The sequence below is a fragment of the Megascapheus bottae genome, chromosome 9 (assembly GCF_031878675.1).
Source record: "Megascapheus bottae isolate mThoBot1 chromosome 9, mThoBot2.hap1, whole genome shotgun sequence".
In the NCBI taxonomy this organism is placed as follows: domain Eukaryota; kingdom Metazoa; phylum Chordata; class Mammalia; order Rodentia; family Geomyidae; genus Megascapheus; species Megascapheus bottae.
Window position 1 is genome coordinate 44,624,087 of NC_143517.1, and position 22,519 is coordinate 44,646,605.

At 34.8% G+C, this 22,519-nt stretch overlaps 1 protein-coding gene across 7 annotated transcripts in view; it reads left to right on the plus strand.

Annotated features, from left to right (window-relative positions):
• Positions 1-22,519, plus strand: part of Oxr1 (oxidation resistance 1) — a 348,769-nt gene that overhangs the window by 310,373 nt on the left and 15,877 nt on the right. For 5 of the 7 annotated variants that reach the window (XM_090339254.1, XM_090339256.1, XM_090339255.1 and 2 more), the window contains 3 exons: positions 601-1,352; positions 6,543-6,711; positions 8,994-9,156. In XM_090339254.1, coding sequence (XP_090195380.1) covers positions 601-1,352; positions 6,543-6,711; positions 8,994-9,156 — 1,084 coding nt within the window. Of the gene's footprint in view, positions 1-600; positions 1,353-6,542; positions 6,712-8,993; positions 9,157-14,161; positions 14,334-22,519 lie in introns of those variants that run through there. The other 2 variants (XM_090339259.1, XM_090339260.1) reach the window with 2 other exon arrangements.

A 22,519-nucleotide genomic window follows, 5' to 3' on the forward strand; every position in this document is an offset into this window, starting at 1 on the left:
GTACCCAAGAATTGAACCCAGGGCTTCATGCTTGCTAGGCAAGCACTCTACCACTAGGCCATACTCACAGCCCCTAAATCATTATATTCTTAGAGACTGAAACTTTGTTGTTTCTCTTTTGCCTGTTCTGGAACTTGAACTCAGGGCCTGGGCACTGACTTTGGGCTTTCTCAAGGCTAGGTCTCTGCCATTTGAGCAACAGCTCCACTTCCAGTTTTTTTTCTGTGTATGTGGTACGGTGGAATCAAACCCAGGACTTTGTGCATGCTAGGCAAGACTCTACAACTAGGCCATGCTCCCGGCAAATTAAAACTTAATTGTAAATTTCTCTGTTTATTTTTTTCTGTTTCATAAGTGAATAAATTTTAGATTAAAGTCGTACAAAATTACCTACATGGAAACTTTACATTTGTTTCCTAAATCTTACCTCACTGACTTATGATTAAGTTAAATTTTTATTCACAAATAAATTTTTATATTCTGTTAAGATGTATACTTTTTCTTCCTAAAAAGTCACTTTAGTGATATTTAGTAATCTGTTTATGAAAAGTAAAATCGAATATTTAAAGTCTAATAATTTTTTATTTTGTTTGATGACAGAGAAATTGATCAGTTATCAGAAAGGGATTTCTGCCATACAAAGAAAATATCAGGAATGGATACTGAGGAAATAGACTCAAGAGTCCGTGATGCAGGTAATGATAGTGCCAGTACTGCTCCCAGGAGCACTGAGGAGTCTCTTTCTGAAGATGTGTTCACAGAATCAGAACTCTCTCCTATACGAGAGGAGCTGATCTCTTCAGATGATCTGCGACAAGACAAATCTTCTGGTGCATCTTCAGAGTCTGTGCAAACTGTCAGTCACCCTGAAGGAGAATGCTTGACAGCCAAATCAGTGTCTCCTAGTACACCTGGCCACTTAAAATCCATCATTGGACATTCTACACATGAAGTTGGGGCTTTATGTCATGATACTGATGTGAGTAATCTTGAAATGGCCACTAAAGATGAGGTTACAGATAACCTTCAAGAAGCATCACATCCTAAAGAACAAAGCACAAGTAGACAAGATGATGCAGGCCAGGAATCTTTCCATACTGAGAATTCATTACACCACAAAGAGAATGGAAAAGAAAATGTAACTTGTGGAGAAGCCACACAAAAGCAAACTGTCAGCAAAGGCAAACAAGGAAAAGAACAAAAACAGGACTCAGAGACAGAGGTGGAAGAGTTACGAAAACTCTGGAAAAGTCATAGTATGCAACAAACCAAACAGCAAAGGGAAAATATTCAACAGGTGTCACAAAAAGAAGTTAAGCATAAAATTGCGTCCGCTGATGGACATGTAGATGGTAAGTGTTAAGGAGTCCATTCGGTGGTATTTGTCTCCTTCCCTGACATGCAAAAGCTGCTGAACCTTGGCCAGCCTTAATTGATGTGATTCTGGCAGTACTGTGATGTGTGGGCTATTTACTAGCCTGCGCAGAAAAGTCCTTCCTCATGACTCTTACCTCCAACTAACTACAGAAGTAGCAGTGTGGCTTAAGTGGCAGAGCTCTGTCTTTGAGCACAAAGAAAGGCTCAGAAAGAGTATACACAGTTCCTGAGTTCAAGCCTCATAGCCGACTAAAAAAAACCCCACTACAACTCAATATAAAAATAAAAATTGTACTTTATCTTTTAGTTTATTTTTGACACTCTTGAGGTTTGAACTCAGCCTAGGAGCTGTCCCCGAACTCCTGCTGCTCAAGGCTAGCACACTAGTAATTGTGTTATTTTTAGTACACTGTGCTTCTGCTGAACTATGGATTAAATAGGCTGTCGCAGCCAGGCAACAATGGATTACTCCTCTAATCCTAGCTACTCAGGAGGCTGAGATCTGAGGATCATTTGTCCACAGTCAGCCAGGGCGGGAGATTCTGAGACTCTTGTCTCCATTAACCTATAAAAGGAGCTAAAAGTAAAGCTGGGCTTGAGTGGTAGAGCACTAGCCTTGAGCTAAAAAACTCAGGGTCAATTACATAGACCTAAAAAATCCATGATGGGATATATACTCTATAGACATAATGTTATATAGATCAATACGTTTCTATGACAGTCTCAATTTAATTCTAATTATGTTCTATGTGCCAGAGATTGAATATAGAGATTCCTGTCTTAAATATTTGTTAAACATGACATTTGAAATATGATGTAAAAATCAGTGTTAATAAAATCTTTTAATAAAAAATTAAAAGGTCAAATAAAAAAAAACTAATGAGACAAATACAATGTGTTAAAAGTTAAAAGGAGAAAAAAATGCAACTCAGGGTCAGTGCCTAGGCTCAGAGTTCAAGCCCCAGAAATGTAAAAAAGAATTAAAAAAAAAAAAAAAAGGAACATGGTCTAGTGATAGAGCACCTGCCCAGCATTCACAAAGCCCTGAGTTAGATTCCTCAGTACCACATACACAGAAAAACAGAAGTGGTGCTGTGTCTCAAGAGGTAGAGTGCTATCCTTGAGAAATCCCAAGAACAGTGCTCAAGCTCTTAAGTTCAAGCCCCAGGACTGGCAAAAGAAAAAAAAGGGGGGGGAGCATAGCTCTGGTAAGTAAAGCAAATATTTTTTATTTTTGTTTTGTTTTTTGTCAGTTGTAGAGCTTGAACTCTAGGCCTGGGCACTGTCTTTGAATTTTTCAGCTCAAGGCTACCACCCTACACCCTGAGCTATAGCAGCAAATCCTGTTTCCTGGTGGATTATTGGAGACAAAAGTCTCATGGACTTCAGTGCCGGGACTGGCTTTGAACCTCCATCTTCAAATCTCAAGCCTCCTGAGCAGGCTTGTTTCATTCTTTTGGCTATTAATCCAATGCACATATTACCCTTTCCTTTTTTTCCTTTTTTCTATGCATTTTTTATTTTTATTGCAAAGGTGATAAACCACTTTTCTTTTTGAACAGTGTCATCCTTTTCCTCACTTTCTCCCAGTTTTCCCCTCCCATCTCCACCTACAAGTTATATAGTTTATTTTCAACATAGTGTTTAGTGAATATCACTACTGCATTTGTTCAGTCTGTCCCCCATCTCTGTGCCTCCCTTTACCCCACCAAAGATAAATGAACAAACAAGTCAAAAGAAAACAAAAACAGGAAAAAAAAACCTCTTGTTTCCATTTCCTGGAGTTTATTTCAATAAATATTATTTTATGATCAGATGCACATAAATATTACACACTTGTGATCCTCTCCTAAGACTATCCTGGTTTGGTCTCACTGTGTATTAATGCCTATAGAGAACTGAGTATAATTTATCTTGTCACATTGATTGTTTGTTTGCTTCTTTTGTCCCCCACCCCCAGAGTGTTTACTTGTATATCTACAGGTACATTCTAACTACCACAAATGAGGGAAACTATGCAACCTATGTTTTTTGGGTTCTGGCTTCACTTACTATAATTTTTCCAAATCTTTCCATTTCTTTATGAATGGTACAATATCATTCTTTCTGATTGAGACCTCGTTTTGCTCTTTGATTTGTAGTCTGTGTGACTGCTCAGTTTGTTTCTTAGTTGTATGTATGCCTTTTTTTTTTTTTTTTTATGGGTCATGGGGCTTGAACTTGGCCTGGCCGCTATCCCTGAGCTCTTCAGCTGAAGGCTATCACCCTACCCTTGAGCCCCATTTCACGTTTTCTAGAGGTTAATTGGAGATAAGAGTCTTAGGTCTTTGTGTGCCCGGCTGGCTTTGAACCTTGATCCTCAAGATTTCAGCCTCCTGAGTAGCTAGGATTACAGGAGTGAGCCAGTGTGCCCAGCTTATGTGTGCCTTTTTTAATGAAGAAATTAAATGTATTTTTAAATAAGTCAAAAAATTATTGGGCCAAAATATTCATGAAATAAAGCAATAGCATGATGTTGTCTTACAGTCATTGCCCACCACCTTACTTCCTGACTCTGACTTTAGGTACTTCATATAAATGGAGTATCCCATTGGCTTTTGTGTATGTGTGTCTTGCCTATTTACTTAACATGATGCCTTCCGCCTTCATCTGTGTTAGAGTATATGTTAAGTTTTTTCTCCTTTTTAAGAGTGGTGGAGGTAATATTCTGTTATATGTGTATACCACATTCTGTTTGTCAACTCATTTATTGCTGAACACTTGAGTAATATCTACTACTAAGAAGATACGCGATAATTTTAAATGGTTTACTTTGGCTGTTATATATACTACTGCTGTGAAAATTGTTGTGCACATATCTGTTTGGTTCCTACTTTTAGGTTTTTGAGTTATATACACAGAAGTGATATTGCTGGATCACATTGTAACTTCAGTTTAATTTTTTAAGTTTATTTTCCATGGTGGCTGTACTAGTTTATATTACTAACTGCAGTGTATGAAGATTTGTTTGTTTATAAAATACTAAATTTTCTTTGCATTATCTAGCTTAGCTATTCTGAAGACCTCAGAATAATATTAATTAGGTTTTAAAGGATACATCTTCAGTAAGCAAACTTTATACACAATTAACTATTGTGATATTTTCATTATTTTGAATGAATGAACATTTATTAAAGAACATTTAAGAAAGGAAATTTCTACACGGTTTATAAAATTTATCTGAAATTTTTCACCTAGATATAATCACTGTTAATCTATTTGTCTTGCTCACACATTTTTGAGGCTATATATATATAAGTATCCATATCTGTCTATCTATATATGTTTGTACACATACATATATGTATATGTATATATTCACACATGTTTTTATTTTTATATACATCTGTACAGATGTATTTTTAATGTATCATATATACAGTCTTTTGTCCTTCTTTGTTCACTTAACATTGCTCATAAAGATTTTCTTATATCTTATTCACTTCCAAATATGCTTTTTTTGTTTGTTTGTTTGTTTACTTTTGTTTTTTTCATGGGTCATGAGCCTGGAAGCTGTCCCTGAGCTATTTAGCTCAAGGCTACCACCCTACCCTTGAGCCAAGCCTTCCTTCCCATTTTCTAGAGGTTAATTGGAGATAAGAGTCTCGGATCCTTTTGTGCCTGGGCAGGCTTTGAACCTTGATCCTCAGATCTCAGCCTTCTGAGTAGTTCGGATTCCAGGTGTGAGCCATCGGTGCCTGGTCAAATATGCTCTTAATAGTCATAATTTATGCAACCATATTATGTAGGTATTATTATTAGCAATTCCTTTTATGAGTGTCCTTGCATATGATAACTGCTGTTTACTGTTTGGAAACTTAAAAAGGATACAATAATCGATTTTCTTCAAATATATAACCTGATAGACTAGTTTTAATAGATTTTTTGAGCTTATAATTCATTTATACTAGACTATTTTAACAATACTAAGAGGAGAAAAATCAGTTTTTAGGTTAGAGATGACTTTTGTTTTGTTATTTTTTTTGTTGTTGTTGGTCGTGTGTCTTGAACTCTGGGTCTGGAGGAGAAAAATCAGTTTTTAGGTTAGAGATGACTTTTGTTTTGTTATTTTTGTTGTTGTTGTTGGTCGTGCGGCTTGAACTCTGGGTCTGGGCAGGGTCCCTGAGCTCTTCAGTTCAAGGTTACTGCCCTACCCCTGGAGCCACAGTGCCACTTCCAGTTTTCTGGTGCTTAATTGGCGGTAAGAATCTCACAGACTTTTGTGCTGGGGCTGACTTGATTTTCAGATCTCAGCCTCCTGAGTAGCTAGGATTAAGGTATGATCCACCACACCCGGTTTGTTTTTACTTTTTTTTTTTTAATAGAAGTAATATTAGGACTGAGTGAGTAATTTTAAGTAACTTAATACTGTGTATACTCTGTATAATACTCCCTATACTTTGTATAGGAAAATAATAAATTTTCAGATCTTTATAATATAGTACAGCTGTGTTACAAATATAAAACTGTGGATTTGAAGCTGTGGAAAGAATAGGACTAGGTAATTCAGGGAAAAAACAAAACAAAACCATGGCTATTCCCACATCTCTCTAAGTACAATTTCCTCCAGTGTGCTGTCCTAGCAAGCTAATGTCCAGATCCCTCAATTCAACCATATTGTCAGTTTCTAAAATTGTCAGATTATCTTGTTGAAAGAGCTAGAGATAATTCAAACCAAATTAACTATTGAAAAACACAGTTCATCACACTATCATTATATATGTATATATTCATATATTTATAAACCTTATTAAATTTTGTTTATAGCTATATGAAAATGAATAAAGTTTGGTAAGTTTTTTGATATCATTAAAAACTGAGAGAATGGTATATGCATATATATAGATATAAACATAGCTGTTGTCAACATGTTTAAATGTTTCTGCTGCTTTTTCATGGTTTTCTGCTGTCTCTGGGTATGTTTTCAGATCATTAACTTGATTCTTTTTGTTTAATCTTACTGTTTCTATTACTTTACCTTTCATGAAAAAAATGCAATGTACCCTAATCTCTATACTGAGTGATAGTAAAATGAGTTTTTATTCTATGTTTACAATTTTACAATAAAAGTAAAATTTTTAAGCATGATATATGAAGATTGAATAAATACTTTATCTCATTTCTAGGCTCTTTCCTTTTAAAAGAAAAGAGAAGGCATCGATCACATAAATTCTTATGTCTCAGAGTTGGAAAGCCAATGAGAAAAACCTTTGTATCTCATGCAAGTGCTACTATGCAACAATATGCACAGAGAGATAAAAAACATGAATATTGGTTTGCAGTGCCACAAGAAAGGTAAAAGAAAGCTTTTAAAATTCTTGACGTTATAATTATGATTCTTAAATTGAATTTTTTTGTGTATCATAATACTAGTGGTAAAATCCTTTAAAGTACACAACTTCTAATTATACACACACAGTAGCATGTGTCTGTAATTCCAGTACTCTAGATGTTGTCAGGAAGATGTTGAGTTTAAGGCCAGCCTGATCTGCATGGTTGGACTCTATGTCATAAATTAATAAATACGTAAATACTAATGTTAAATCTTATTTGAAAACATTTATCACCCAGTTTTAAAAGGTGATCTATGTTATCTGAAGCAAAACCAGAATTAAGCCCTATTTTATGTATTTAATTTACCTCATTTTAAATTTCATCTTTATAGTTCATTGCCAAAAATAAAAATGTAGATGAAGGAAACAAAAAAAAAACTGATGTAGGAAAAGATACATTGTTAAGCAGATGCTGGTGGCTTCTAGAAAGAGGTTGACATCACTGGAGCACAGTTTAAGCCAGCTCCAGCAGAGAGACTCCAAACCACCAAGCCAGAAGTAGAGCCATGGCTCAAAAAACAGAAAAGCTCAGGCAGATTCAGCTCCCAGATCTGAAGCCTTCTCTAATTTTTAACTTTTTTTTTTATCTGTTACTTCAGTGCCAAATCTTGGACAAACTAGAACTGTTTATACGTGAAGGCCTACCTTACTTTGCAAAGTAGAAAAGGCATTTCACAGAAAGATAATTGATCCATTAATCTTACAAGATACTTTGGCCTTACACAGATTATTATGAGCAAACAATAACAACATAAAAGCTGAGAGTGTAAAAATTGATTCCTTAGATTACCCTGTGTTTATGTACTTCTTGAAAATCCATTATATGTTAACTTTTAGTACTACTTTCAAAGACACTATGACAAAATCCTTCTCCCTCTACCAAATACATAATACAATATGTGTATCTTCAACAAAATGTTTTTAACAGGATAGGGTATAATTTGCTTAATTCATGAACATTTGAAAAGGATAATCAGATTTGCCAGTGATTGTGAAGTGTGACTATAATGAAAAATAACAATATTTAGTCAGATCTAATACCAAACTTAGTTTTATTTATTTACATGGGACTTTTCATTTCAAAGTTGTACTTGAACCTTGGCTAATATTTATTTAAAAATAATTTTAGGATTCTGTACTTCACCATATATATACACAACTTGTAGAAATGGCTGTTGATAGTGACAAATTATCTGAAAGAAAAAATTTGATATTAACACTCCTCAATATGTTAACTGCCATAAGTAACAGTTTTTCAAGTCATTGGTTTGGCTATATCATTTTAGTACCATTACTCTTGTCTTGTTAGATGAGGGTTTGATAATCAGTTTTCAATTATTCATACTAATTGAAGCCAATAAAACATAAAAATTTTAAATGTTTACTTTTAAATATGCTTATCAGAGGCAACAATGATTGTGTTCTGTTAACAAAGTGTGGATAAAGAAGATGGGATTATAAAAATTAATCTGAAGGGTATCAATGTATGTGAATTAATGCACCTCCTAGCTGGCAAATATAATGTAACCCTTCTTTTAATTACAATAAAAAATATATGAAAAAAAGTTAATCTGTTCCTAAATCAAGAGTTCAATTTGTTTTTCTGATATCAGTAATAAATTAAGGACATTAAATTTCTCTCATTTTGGAACAAAATCTGTGCAATGTTCAAGTTTTAAAATAGCAAAGTACTAGTTGCTTACTATATTTTAATTACTAGGTCATGATGTGAATAAAGCCAAAGTCGTGGGCCTAATTTGTTTTCCCATCACTTGTTCATGTTAAAGAAAAAGAAGAATTTTAAACAACCCGACAGAATGTAGCCCAAATACATTTTTACATTAATACCTGTTGTTGGTGGTGGTGGTCGTGGTGGTCATTCATGGTTGTGGGGCTTGAACTCTGGGCCTGGGTGCTGTCCCTGAGCTGTTCAGCTCAAGGCTGCCCCTTTAGCCACGACATCATTTCTGATTTTCTGGTTGTTAATTGGAGATAAGAGTATCATGGACTTTAGTGCCAGGCTGGCTTTGAACCTTGAGTCTCAGATCTCAGCTTCCTGCATAGCTAGGATTGAAGGTATGAGCCACCATGCCTGGCTAGCTTTTATCTTTTTTTATATAAAGCATGTCTATTTTATTTATGTTTTAAAAGTCTAGATTTCTCAAGATATTTTACTACTGTAGCTGTATACTTCTATCTGGTGCCACAAATACTAGGTCTATTAATAATCCTTTGTTCTAACAGGACAGACCACTTATATGCCTTCTTCATTCAGTGGAGTCCAGAAATCTATGCTGAAGATACTGGCGAGTATACCAGAGAACCTGGATTCATTGTAGTTAAAAAGATGGAGGAGTCTGAAACAAATGAAGATGCTACTAGTCAAGCAGCAGCCAGAGAGTGGGAGGTAAGGAGGAAAATGCAAACACTTTCATTCACTTTTTGTTCTTTTATAATAGCCTATACTTAAGTGATCTTTGCATGAAAGTAATTTTTGGAGGCTCAGGGTTCACTATCCTCGTACATGTGTGTTTATTGGATGAATTTGAGAAGTAACTTCAATACTTTAGCATTCTGCTTTCTCTTTAAATACTAGAAAAACAGTCGATCAGAAATGAAATGCCGTATTATTTGTATTTGTTTAGGTTAGTCATCTGCTATGGCAGGAAATGATATTGTTATGTTTTTATAATACGTATTTTAGGTTTGAGTCAGTTTAATTTTTCATCTTTTGCCATGAAAGAGGTACAGCACCTAAAGGCAAATTAGCAATCTCTTCCAAGTTGCATCATCTTGACTTAGGTTTAGTAATAATAATGTTAGGGAAGTAAGATGACGCTAATTTTATAACGCAATAAAATTTCATGTACTCAAATTTACTGAACTTGCTTATATAGACAATACTAGTAAGATTTTTGTGGCCCCTTTTAGATAAGCCTGGGCACTGTCCCTGAGCTCTTAAGCTCAAGGCTAATGCTCTACCACCTGGGCCAAGCCCCACTTCTGGTTTTCTGGTAGGTAAATTGGAGATAAGAGTCCCACAGACTTTCGTGCCCAGGCTGGCTTTGAACAGTGATCCTTAGATCACCTCCTGAGTAGCTAGGATTACTGGTCTGAGCCATTGAAGCTCAGCCTAGATGAATCTTTTAAAATTTATATGTTTTGCCTTGAAAGCTTGATGTGGTGACAGTATCTTTTTGCTGTTGCCTGTATTTGTCCTTTCTTTAATATATTTAGAAAATATAGAGCAGATGCTAAAATGTGATAATAAATGCAGTTAAGTTCAATTATTCATTTGGTTAAAGTTTGTGATTGTTTATGTGATACAAATTTATCATACATGTACTTAACATGTATAATGATTGAACATATACATGTTTTGTCTTTGTTTAAAATGTAGTCCTGATTTTGAGTATGTCTAAATATTTTTTAGTGTAATACATACACCTTTCATTTTTACTATAGGTCTTTTATACTTAAATCAATATGATAAATTGTTGTAGCAGTTTTAAATTAGCTTAAAAATTGTAAGGTACTTAAATACCCTTTAGCATGAGAATAGATAAGTTTTGTAATGGTTGTGGAATTCCAAATAGTATAGTAATGGAATGAAAAATCTACTGTTATAGGAAACAACATGTTTAATTTCTGCTAGTATCCAATTAAAGAAAGTGTAAATGTATTTAACAACAATACTGCTTTATATGGGACTTGGCACTTTATGAAAAAGTTAACTTTTTATTTTAGTTTTTGTTTTGCCAGTCCTGGAACTTGAACTCAGGCTCTGGGCATGTCCCTGGGCTTCTTTTGCTCAAGGCTAACTGACACTCTACCACTTCTGACCTTTTATGTTTATATGGTACTGAGGAATTGAACCCAGGGCTTAATGCATGCTAGGCAAGCACTCTACCATTAAGTTACATTCCCATCTACTTTTCAGTTTGCTGTTTGTTTTTTTTAACTTTATTATATAACTCTTTTTTTTTTTTTTTGGTCAGTCCCAGTGTTGGAACTCAGGGCCTGAGCATTATCTAACTTTGGGCGTTCTCAAGGCTAGAACACATGAGCCACAGTACCATTTCTGGCTTTTTCTATGTATGTAGTATCGAGGATTCGAACCCAGGGCTTCATACATGCTAAGCAAGCACTCTACCAGTAGCCAACCTCCCAGGCTACATTTTAGTTTTGAATGGAGTCATTTTATATATTTGAAAAGGGAAGTATCTAATTGCAGTTTAACAAAATGTCAAGCATTAACGGAAAGTGCTTCTGGTAATCATTAGATCTCAGCTTCCTGAGTAGGTACAATTACAGGCACGAACCACCAGCATCCAGCTTATTTTTCCATTTTTTTTGCTATCTGTCTATCTATCTATCTGTCTATCTATCTATCTATCTACCTACCTATCTATCTTTCTGTTTATTTGTTTTATCAGTTCTGGGGCTTGAACTCAGAAAATACACTGTCTTTGGGCTTTCTCAAGGCTAGAGCCCTACCACTTAAGCCACAGCTCAATTTCTGTTTTGTTCTATGTATGTAGTACCGAGTAATCAAACCCAGGTCTCAGTGCATGCTAGCAGCACTCCACCACTAAGCCACTCTCCCGGCCCCTCCGTTTTCTTTTTTAAATGACTGCATTGAAAAGAAAATTGCCTTGGTTGGATGAAATGGCATATTACATTCAATTTTTAGTTTCTGAGACAATGTGTTACCTTTTAGACATTTGACATTACTTACAGTTTCTCAGTCAAACCTGGTTGTTAAGCATAAATGTAACTTTATTCATAAACATGCATACCATTGTTCAAAATACTTTAATCTGCCTTCTGCTTTTGATAGTTTTAAAAACTATTTACATCATCATAGTTTGATTTCAGCTTCTAATGCTCTCTATTTTAATTATTTAAATTTATGCATTTAGTATCTAGATATTTTATGTCATATAATCTAGTATGGTATCTGATCAGTGTGCTTCATTTGTGTAATCCTATTTACTCCAGAGGTGATTATAGTTCAAATCTAGCTCCTGCAAAAAGTTAGTGAAATTTCATTTCATCAGGCAGTTTGTGTATGTTGTTTCGTATCTATAATCTTAGCTGTGTTGGAGACAAGTAGGAAGATCACATCTTAGACTGGCCAGATAAAAAGTGAGACTCTATCTGAAGAATAACCTAAAGCAAGGCCAGAGGTGTGGCTCCAGTGAGTGTTTTGAGTTCAAAAATCTCAGTTCTTCCAGAAAATAATCTTTCATGTTATGACTCAGTTTGGTTTTCCAAATCCATGTGCTAATTGTCTTGTGGGTGTAATTCTCTCTGCATACTTGTCACTAAGTAGAATTGTTTTCATAGTCATTCATTAGATGTTCTAGAGAAGATTACCTCTGTGGTACTGCTGCAACCTCTAAGAGGCATCATTCCACACAACTGCAATTGTCTGGTTAACACCTTCTTTCCTAAACTACCAGATAATCAGTATTCTGGTGTTTACCTAAATAAATTGTTGTTGTTGAAGCACAACTAATAACAAAATCAAAGTTGAGTTTTTTTTAAAGAAATCTTTTCCTGATCTCTTAACCTTAGCCAGCAAAATACGAAAAGGATTATTTTTGTGCAAAAATCAAGGTCTTTTTGTCTAAAGATACTGTATAGAGAGTACCTTTCAGAAAGATTAATGTTGCAAGTATTGAATCCTCTGAAAAAAAAAGAAAGATTCATGTTGCAATCAACAGAATAAGCTAGGTTATGCTATACTTCATAATTCTTGTAGTTTCAATCACATACCTCATTTTGGTCTGTCTATAAAATTTTTTCATATTAAAATTTGGTGGCTCTTTGTTCTTTTGCTGCTGATTCTGTATTCTCTACCTTATTCACAGTATATTCATGTGCATATCTGTAGGAGGATGAGAGAGGGCACAGAATCTGAGAAAAAGGGTGGGAAAGTACAGCAGTCGAGAGCACTGGACATTGATGAAAGTGAATATACAACTCATGGGTAGAGATGGGAATGACGGATGGGGAGACAATGAGGGAACAGATGACAATGTGTGGTAGGAAATGTACTTATTACCTGACATATGTAAATGTAACCCCTCTGTATAGCGCACCTCTATAATAACAATAAAGTAAATTAATTAAAAAAATTCTCTGATAGGCATTAGTACTGCTCTTGCCTATAATTATAGCCACCTAGTAGGCTGAAATTATGATAGGTTTTTTTAAAATTTTAAATAACTTCATGTTTTGGCCAGTCCTGGGCCTTGAACTCAGGGTCTCAGTACTGTCTTTGGGATTTCTCAAGGCTAGCACTCTACCACTTGAGCCACAGCACCACTGAAGGCTTTTGCTGTGTTTGTGGTACTGAGGAATTGAACCCAGTGCATGCTAAGCAGGCACTCTACCACGAAGCCATACTGCAAGCCCTATGATATATTTTATTATGGTATCCCCTACAAAATTATATGATATTGCTGATGGATATATTTTGGGGAGTTTCTGTTTAGAGAACTGAAGGTTACCAGAATGCAGTCTATGTTAAGGGGATCGGAAGGCCTGTATAGTTGATAGTGTGCTTCTGTGGCATTGTGGCCAGAAGCTAAAGTTGTAGCTAGTAAAACCAGCTGAGAGTAGTAATAGTCTGACTGTATGGGGAGCAGTAGTATATTTATTGTAGGATATGTGCTGTGGCCTGTGCAGAGTGGACTGTGGACATGTGGGTGGGTACAATGTTGTAGGGCTTAGAAAAGTCTGTCCATATTTGAGGAGGTGATTTTACATAAATACACAGCAAACTAAATATAGAGCGACAGATTGAAATTCAGCTGCAGGTAATGTTAGTTTACATATAGTCAATTGTATCTGTAGTTTATACAGATATATTTAAAAGTTCACTTCTCTGGTTTTCATTGTGCTTCTGCTTAGTGAAATATACCCTATGTAGCATATTGAGTAGAAGTACCTTTTAATTAAAATATATGCTAGAAAATGGACATCTTACTACTTAAAATGTTCATATCAAATAAGGATGAATTTAATTAGATTCTCAAGGATAAATAAATAGGTGTAAAAATAAAATGTTGACTGAAACCATTAAATCATAGTGTCATTTGAAATTGTCTAGAAATTGTACTTTATTTTTTGTGACCTTTTAAAAAAAAACTTTAATTATATATGTTAGTATACCAGTATTTAGAAATATATGCTCTGTGTCTTTAAAGTTTTGAGTCCTTTTTTTGCACATTTGGATACAGTGCAACCAAACTTAAGCATGTGAAATCCTCTCCTCCCTCCGTGGCTTTACAATCTCCACTGAGGACTCAGTTTGCAATGAATTCTACTTGGTGATTAGCTCTCTGTCATGTCAATCAACTTTTGTCCCTAGCAAACTGTTTGGTCACTCTAGTAAGGATTCTGGTGCTGGGGATTTATCTTGAACACAGGAAGAATGCTTTTTGAAACAGTTCTTATGTGATTTGATGTAACTTAATTTGCCCTGGGAAGGAAATGTCTCGTCTCTGGTATGGGAAAAAAGGGAGAAGACATCAACCAATTAATCATACATATACTCTGGTGAATTTTAGTCAGGTATTTCCATTTCTATATGTACTAATCTTTATAATAGCATATAAAACTGAAAAACTAAGCTTAAAGAACATTTATGGAATACAAAATTACATGATTACAGAAAATACCTTGAAATTATTTTTAGTTATTTCTTTTAATTCTAAATATACTCCAATAGGGAAATTAGGAAAGTATTACCATTTTGCTTTGTAAAATTGTTTTTATTTTCTTATTCTCATCAAAAGGAAAATGTCAAATCTTAATTGCTGTCTTATTGCTTTAAATGTAACTTTGTAAGAAAATGTTCATATTTTTTCTTGTTTAACCATAGAGCAAAATCAATTTATATTGATCCAAAACTAGATACTATTGAAACATTTAAACCCTCTGAAAAGATGCAGTCTAGGGATTCTTAAAGCTGTTGAAGCTTTAGAGAATGCTACCTAATGCAAAACTTTGAAAACATTCTAATAAAGGAAAATGGATTTTAGAGATTCTAGTCATTTCCAGTATAGTATTGTATGCATTATTTATTGTAAAGTGTATTGTCAACTGTTCTTTCTGTGGTAATTCAGGATTGTATTTCTTCCTCTGAAATGCTATTTTTTTTTTACTATAATTGTAGATGAGTTAGGTAAGGCCAGATACATACTTTAAGCCAGAAGTCACTTTGGAAAATGTCCCAAAATATGAGTGGTGTATTTTATGTTGAGCCTGTCATAACAAAATAATTTCAGTTGGTAGTATTTTTAGTTTTGTTTATTTGTTATATCAGCACAAATAGGTACATGTACCTGGAATTATTACGTTTTAAAAGCTTTGTTCAAATTTCTCAGATTAATTTGTTTTAATCAGATTAACAGCTTTCAGATATCAATTTTTATCAAGAGCAGTAATAATACTAATATTTTCTGAATTATTCTTTGTATAAGTTTGCTGTAACTAGCTAAGACTTCAATATGGTTTAATGCATTACAAATATAGTAAATTGTAGATGATTTCAATTTTATAGATTAATGCACTGTGTATCATATACTTACTACTCTTAGCAGCCCTGATCATCAGTGCAAGAGACTGTGATTTTTGTCAGGTGTTTTATCTTTTAGCTAACAAGTTTCTCCCTGATCCTTAGCTCTACCCATAATACATAATAATGTACACACACACACACACACACACACACACGCTCACACACACACATTCATGTTTACTTTTATAATGCCTTTCAAAGTACAGTAGTATTACTTTCTATTTTAAGGATGAAGAAACTCAGTGATGGGCTAGTCTGTGAACTAAGGGGAGGTCTCCATACATGTATAGAGACTGCTTTAGCCAGCACCTAACTTCTTTAACTGCTTTATTCCATTTTTTATATTTAGTTTTTTATGTTTGAAAACCCAGAAAAGGTCCTAATGAATTAATTACACTTGTGAATCAGCTTAGGTAAATGGAAAAATTTAGTGACTTCAGCAAATATAATTTCCCTACTAACTATATACTAAGTATTATTCTAAATGCTTAATATAAATTACTGAATTCTCCTAAATCTGAAATATTTCCTTACCATCTCCATTTTACAAATGAAGAATGAAGCTATATAGCAATTACACAACAACTAGTAAAAATCAATGCTGGAGTTCCATTTTATTTATTCTTGCCCAGTTTATTCCCTTAAACTCTCTGTTATACTCACTTTTACACTTTTTAGAATATAGTAAGGTAAGGAGGAATCACTACTACACTGTTGGTGGGAACGCAAACTCATTCAACCACTGTAGAAAGCAGTATGGCAGTTCCTCAAAAGACTAAACACAGAACTCTCCTATAACCCAGCAATTCCACTCCTTGGCATTTACCCAATCATCCAGAAACAAGGACAGACTAAATCCACTGGCATAACAATGTTCATTGCAGCACTATTTACCATAGCAAAGATATGGAATCAACCCAGAAGCCCCTCAGTTGATGAATGGATCAACAAGATGTGGTATACATACACAATGGAATTCTATGCTGCTGTCAGAAAGGATGACATCGCCCCATTTGTAAGGAAATGGAAAGACTTAGAAAAAAATCATATTAAGTGAAGTAAGCCAGACTCAAAGGAACATAGGCCCAAGAGTCTCCCTCATTTGTCATAATCAGTAGAAACCTTGGGCTCTCCTAGCAGAGATTTATAATAGAACAAAATCTAGAGACATTAGGCCAAATAGTATGACACTAAATGTAAGGACCTCCAGGATGTAGAAACAAAGGCCATATAATGAGTGGTTATTGTCCTTAATATACTATGTTATCTCTCATCTCTTTTGCTATCCCTTGGTTATCTCATATTGTTGCAATATTTCACCTTGTTATCTGATATATTTTATATGTGCTTATTTGGTTATTTGAAATTGGATGGGGAAGGTGGGAAATCAAGATGAGCGGAAGAAGGGGGAGGAAAATGGGGACCATGTCATGAGAAAGGGTATCAATTTTGGTGAAGTACTACACCTTCTATCTGGTGAATATATTGTGACCCTTCTATTAATTGCAATAAAAAAATCATGGACAATTAAAAAAATATAGGTAATTTTTCAAATTTATCTCACTAAATATATGGGAACCTATTTTTATTCCTGATGAATAGTGTTTAAAATATAAACATTTTTCCATTTGAAAAAGCAAATAGATTGAAGTTGCTCAAGTTCATAAAACTATAAAAAGCTGAAAAAATTAAAGCATAGTTTTCATTCTAAAGCCAGTACTTTTTCCTATGTACTATGCTACATATATCACTAATGCACGTTTGTCTTCCTTTTTTGGTGTATGTGTGTCATCTCATTACTTGCTCAAAGTGATAATCTCTTTGAGTTTTTTGTTTATCCTTTGGTTGACTTTTTAATTAATACATTTTACTTTTAAAATTAGATTTAGGCTTATAAAAAATAAATGGACAGTACTGAGTTTTCCTGTGTTCTTTTTTCCTTGAAACACAGTTCCCCCTATTATTCACGTGTGACACATTTGATATAATCTAAAAACCACTAGTATTTTTTTATTTTTTATTTTTTGCCAATCCTGGGCTTGTACTCAGGGCCTGAGCACTGTCCTTGTACTTTCTCAAGGCTAGAGCTCTACCACTTGAGCCTCAGCACCACTTCTGGCTTTTTTCTATATGTGTGGTACCGAGGAATCGAACTCGGGTCTTCATGCATGCGAGGCAAGCACTCAACCACTAGGCCAAACTCCGGCCATATTTTATACATTATTGTCTGTAGATAGTACTAGATTCATTCTTTTTGTTAAATGTCCTATAGGTTTTGAAAAATGTCTGATGCATAGAAGCTGGGGATGTGGCTTAGTAGTAGAGTGCTTGCCTAGTATGCACAAAGTCCTGGATTTAGATTCCTTGATACCATATACACAGAAAAAAGCCAGAAGTGGTGTTATGGCTCAAGTGATAGAGTGCTAGCCTTGAGAAAGCTCAAGGACAGTGGATAGGCCTTGAAATCTAGCTCCAGGATTGGAAAAAAAAAATTGTATGATGCATAGTAACACTACTATACTACAGATTCCCTAGGCTACACTTAGTCATTCTAAATTTCTCTTTGCACTCTGGGTAACCACAAATCTTTTTACTGTTTCTATAATTTTACCTTTTCCAGAATCATATAGTTGTTATTATATCAGCTATATGATTGGCTTAGCGATTTGCACTCTTGCCTTTATGCTTGGCCTGTCAGCTTAGTTCTTTGTATTACTGAATAAGATTCAATTTTAAGGATATATCAGTTGTTTATTCATGTTTCTATGTTTTGACACCTATTTAAAAAGTATTACAAGTTTTCTTATGCATATTTTGTGAGAACATAAGTTTTGAGTTAATTTAGGAAATACAAAGCATAATTGCTGGGTCATATAGATGTAGCATGGATAATTTTATTTAAAACCACAACAAAAATAAGATCCTACTTTCAGACTGTATTCTGAAGCAACTGTAGCCATTTTGTTTTAGTTCCAGCAACAAATTTAGAGCTCCTGTCTCGTGACTTTGGCCATTCTTGCAGGTATACACTAAATAGTAATCCATTAATTTAACTTTCCCAGGTGACTTAGGATATTGCCATCCATCTGCATATCTTCTTTACTGAGATAGTTTTTCAGGTCTTTGGTCATGGTTCAGTGTTTACTTGATTTCTTACTGTCATGTTTTAAGAATTCTTCTTAATATTATCTAGAGTACTCCTTTGCCAAATAAGTATCTTACACGGATTTTTTTCTTAATGTAATCATCTGTTCATTATCTTGACAGTGTCATTCATAGTAGAACCTTTTGATTTTAGTGATACACTACTCCTTTTTCGTTCATTATTGTGATCTTGTTATCCCATCTAAAATCTCCTCTTCAAATCTAAAATGACCTAGTATTTTTCATATAACTTCAAGAGTCTTACATTTTTACATTTTCCCTTTGGTTCTATGATCTATTTTTTAGTCAGTTTTCCTAATAAGCACAGAATTTGTCTAAATTTGGGTACGGAGGGGTTTTTTTGTTTTGTTTTCTTTGTATATTCTGGACTCTTTGGAGGAAGTGACTGATTATTCTTCATTCAGTTGTCTCTGCTCCTTTGTTAAAAGTCAGTTGTATTTAAGTGGATCTATATCTAAATGCCTTACCCTGTTCCATTACCCTGTTCCATTGATTAGTAAGTTTTAAACATAAGTAGTATCAGTACTCCTACTTTGTTTTCTTGACTATTATAGGTCTTTCCATATAAGATTTCATGTAAACCTAAGAATCATTTTGCCTCTATCCATAAAGTAACTTGGTACTACTATTTGAATGTTTAGATGAGGAACTGGCAACTTTACAGCATGTCCATGAACATGGACTGTCACCATTTATTTAAATCTATTCACTTCATCAGAACTGAACAGTTCTCTTCATGTAATCTTCTGCATATTTTGTTATATTTGTAGCTTTAAGTACTTCACTTATTTGGTGCTAATATTAGTGATATTGGAAAGAAAATTTTTTTTTGCCAGTCCTGGGCTTAATCTCATGGCCTGAGGATTGTCTTTGGATTTTTCTCAAGGCTAGAACTCTATCACTTGAGCCTCAGCACCACTCCTGGTTTTTTCTCAGTATGTGGTACCAAGGAATCAAACCCGGGTCTTCGTGCATGCTACGCAAGCACTCTACCACTAGGCCAAACTCCGGCCCTGGAAAGAAATTTTTATGTTATTATGATGGATATGATAATCTTAATTTTTTTATTTCCTGTGATTATTGGGATTTTCATATCATCTGCTAATAAAGTCAGTTTCAATTTCCTTCTCTGTCATATATCTTCTTTGCTTGTCTTACTGCATTGTCAGTGACCTCTTTTACAATTTTGGTTAGGAATTTGCTTTGCACTCAGTCTTTCTGGAAATGGACCTTTGTTTCTCATCATTACTTGTGATAACTGTAGGAATTGACTTTTTTTTTTAAAGATCATAATGTTTTTTTGATAGTTCTTTATCAAATTTAATTCCTTTCTGTTCTTTAGCTATGGAGTGTTTCTAATTATAAATATTGTCTTGTTACTAGTGCTTTTTTTTTGCATCAAAGTTTCTTCTTTAGCCTGTAATGTAAAGGATCACATCAATTAATTTTCAAGTGTTAGCTTAGCCTTGCATACCTTGAATTAATCTTATTTGGTCATTCTGTATTATTCTTTATACATTGTTTGGTTCATCTTGCTAATACTTTTTCAAGTGTTTGTGCATGTATTTTCATGAGAGCTAATGGTCTGTAGTATTCCTTTTTTTGTAATATCTTTATTTGTTCTTTTATTAGGGTAATGCTGGCCTCACAGAATGAGTTAGTAAGTATTCCCTCTGCTTCTTTTTTCTACAAGAGATTGTGGAGAATATTATTTCTTCCTTAAATGTTCAATAGTTGTTTGGCAGTGAGTCCATATAGTCCTGGTGCTTTATATTTTGGAAGATTATTAATTCAATTTATTTAAGAGATAACAGGCCTAATCATGTGGTCTTTTTTCTTCTGGTGTGACTTTGGTGGTTTGTCTGGCACTCTTGTTTTGCCTCCTGTAGTTTTTATTGAACATCTTCTGTGATTCCATATTTTTTCTCCCATTAGCATGTCATTTAACATTTTCTTATACTTATCTGAGTGTTTGCAACACACTCTTTTAGTATAGTTTAACAGTAGAACTACCCCTATTTTTCAGTATCAAAAATCATTCATTTTCAGCATGGGAACTAATTTGTCCTAGCATCTTATTTAATATATATGCTGTCCTAAGGATTGGTTATGCCATGTATGGTAAGTCAGGTAGGTTATTACAGTGCATCTTGATCAAGATCACACCTTCCTTCATTCTTGCAAATGTTTTCCTCTCTCATCACTACCCTCAAGTAACATAGTTTAATTATTTGTTATTGTTATTTTTGTTGTAGGGCTTTAACTCAGAGCCTGACCGCTGTCCCTGAGCATCTCTGTGCTCAAGAATCGCACTCTACCACTTGAGCCACAGCACTACTTCTGGTTTTTGAATGGTTAATTGGAGATAAGAGTCTCATGTGGACTTTTCTGCCAGGATTGGTTTTGAACTATGATCCTCAGATCTCAGCCTCCCTGAGTAGCTCAGATTACAGGCATGAGCCACTGGCACCTGACCATAGTTTAATTTTTTTTTTTTAACCAGTCCTGGGGCTTGAACTCAGGGCTTGAGCACTGTCCTTGGACTTTCTCAAGTTCAGGGCTCTACCACTTGAGCCACAGCACCACTTCTGGCTTTTTTCTATATATGTGGTACCAAGGAATCAAACCTGGGTCTTTGTGAATGCTAGGCAAGCACTCTACCACCAGGCTCCCATAGTTTAATTTTTATAATGACTGCATTTTTCTCACCCTTCCTCCCTCTATCCTTGTGCTATTTGGTTTTTTTTTTTTAAGATTGACTTAATTTTTTTTAACTTTATTGTCAGGGTGATATACAGAGGAGAGAGGTTATACTTAACATTCGTAAGGTAGTGAGTGAATTAGCACTTCTCTTGGTTTTTCTCCCACTTTCCCTCCTTCCACCCCCCTCTGGAGTTTTAAAGTTCATTTCCAACACATTGTCTTGTGAATATAGCTAGCTATTCTATTGGTTCACGCTTTGTCCTTTGTCTCATCATTTTGTTTTTTCCCTTCTCTTCCCTAGTTCAAATACAATACACCAGGTACCAAAGTCAGATACAGTAACAACAGGGGATAAACCGTAATGGCAGGAAAAGAACAGAAAGAAAAGAAAAAAGAAATAATTTCACATATTACATTAAAAATAACCATCTCAAAGATAAGCCTCTTGTTTCCATATCTTGGAGTTTAGATAAGATTGACTTAATCTTTTTTGTTTGTTTCTATATTTTTTATGAAACTCCCTGAAGTTCTGTTCTGAAGCAAGTATGAAGCCAGGGTATCTTTCCGTCCTGAGCAATAAAAGTTTTTAAAAAAGGACTTCGCAAAACACCAAGGGTTCACACTTGCAATGCTGGCTTCTTAGGAGGTTGAGATCTGAGGATTGCAATTCGAAGCCAGCATAGGCAGGAAGTTCATGAGACTCATTTCCAATTAACCATCAAAAAGCCAGGAGTAGATTGTGGTATAAATGGTAGAGTAACAAGATTGAATGAAAAAGCTAAGGGACTCTGTCTCTGCCCTGAGTTCAAGTTCAAGTACTGGCATTAAAAGTAAAAGGAAGAGCAGGGAGTTTGGCCTAGTGGTAGAGGGCTTGCCTAGCATGCACAAAGACCTGGGTTCGATTCCTTGGTACCACATATGTAGCAAAAAGCCAGAAATGGTGTTGTGGCTCAACTGGTAGAGCTCTAGCCTTGAAAAAGCCCAAGGACAGTGGTCAGGCCCTAAGTTCCAGGCCCAGGACTGGCAAAGGAAAAATAGGATGGAAGAAAGACAGCCTCTTTAACAAGTGGTGCTGGCTGAGTTGGTTAAGCACCTGTAGAAAACTAAAGTTGGATCCTTCTGTGTCACCCTGCACCAGAATTAATTCCAAATGGATGAAAGACCTTGAGGTAAAAACAGATACTCTGAAAACTTTACAAGAAGGAATAGGAGATATACTAGATCTCCTTGGCACAGGTCAAAACTTTCTTAATAAAGACCCAGAATAAATGAAAGAAAGTTTGGGCAAATGGGACTGCATTAAACTGCA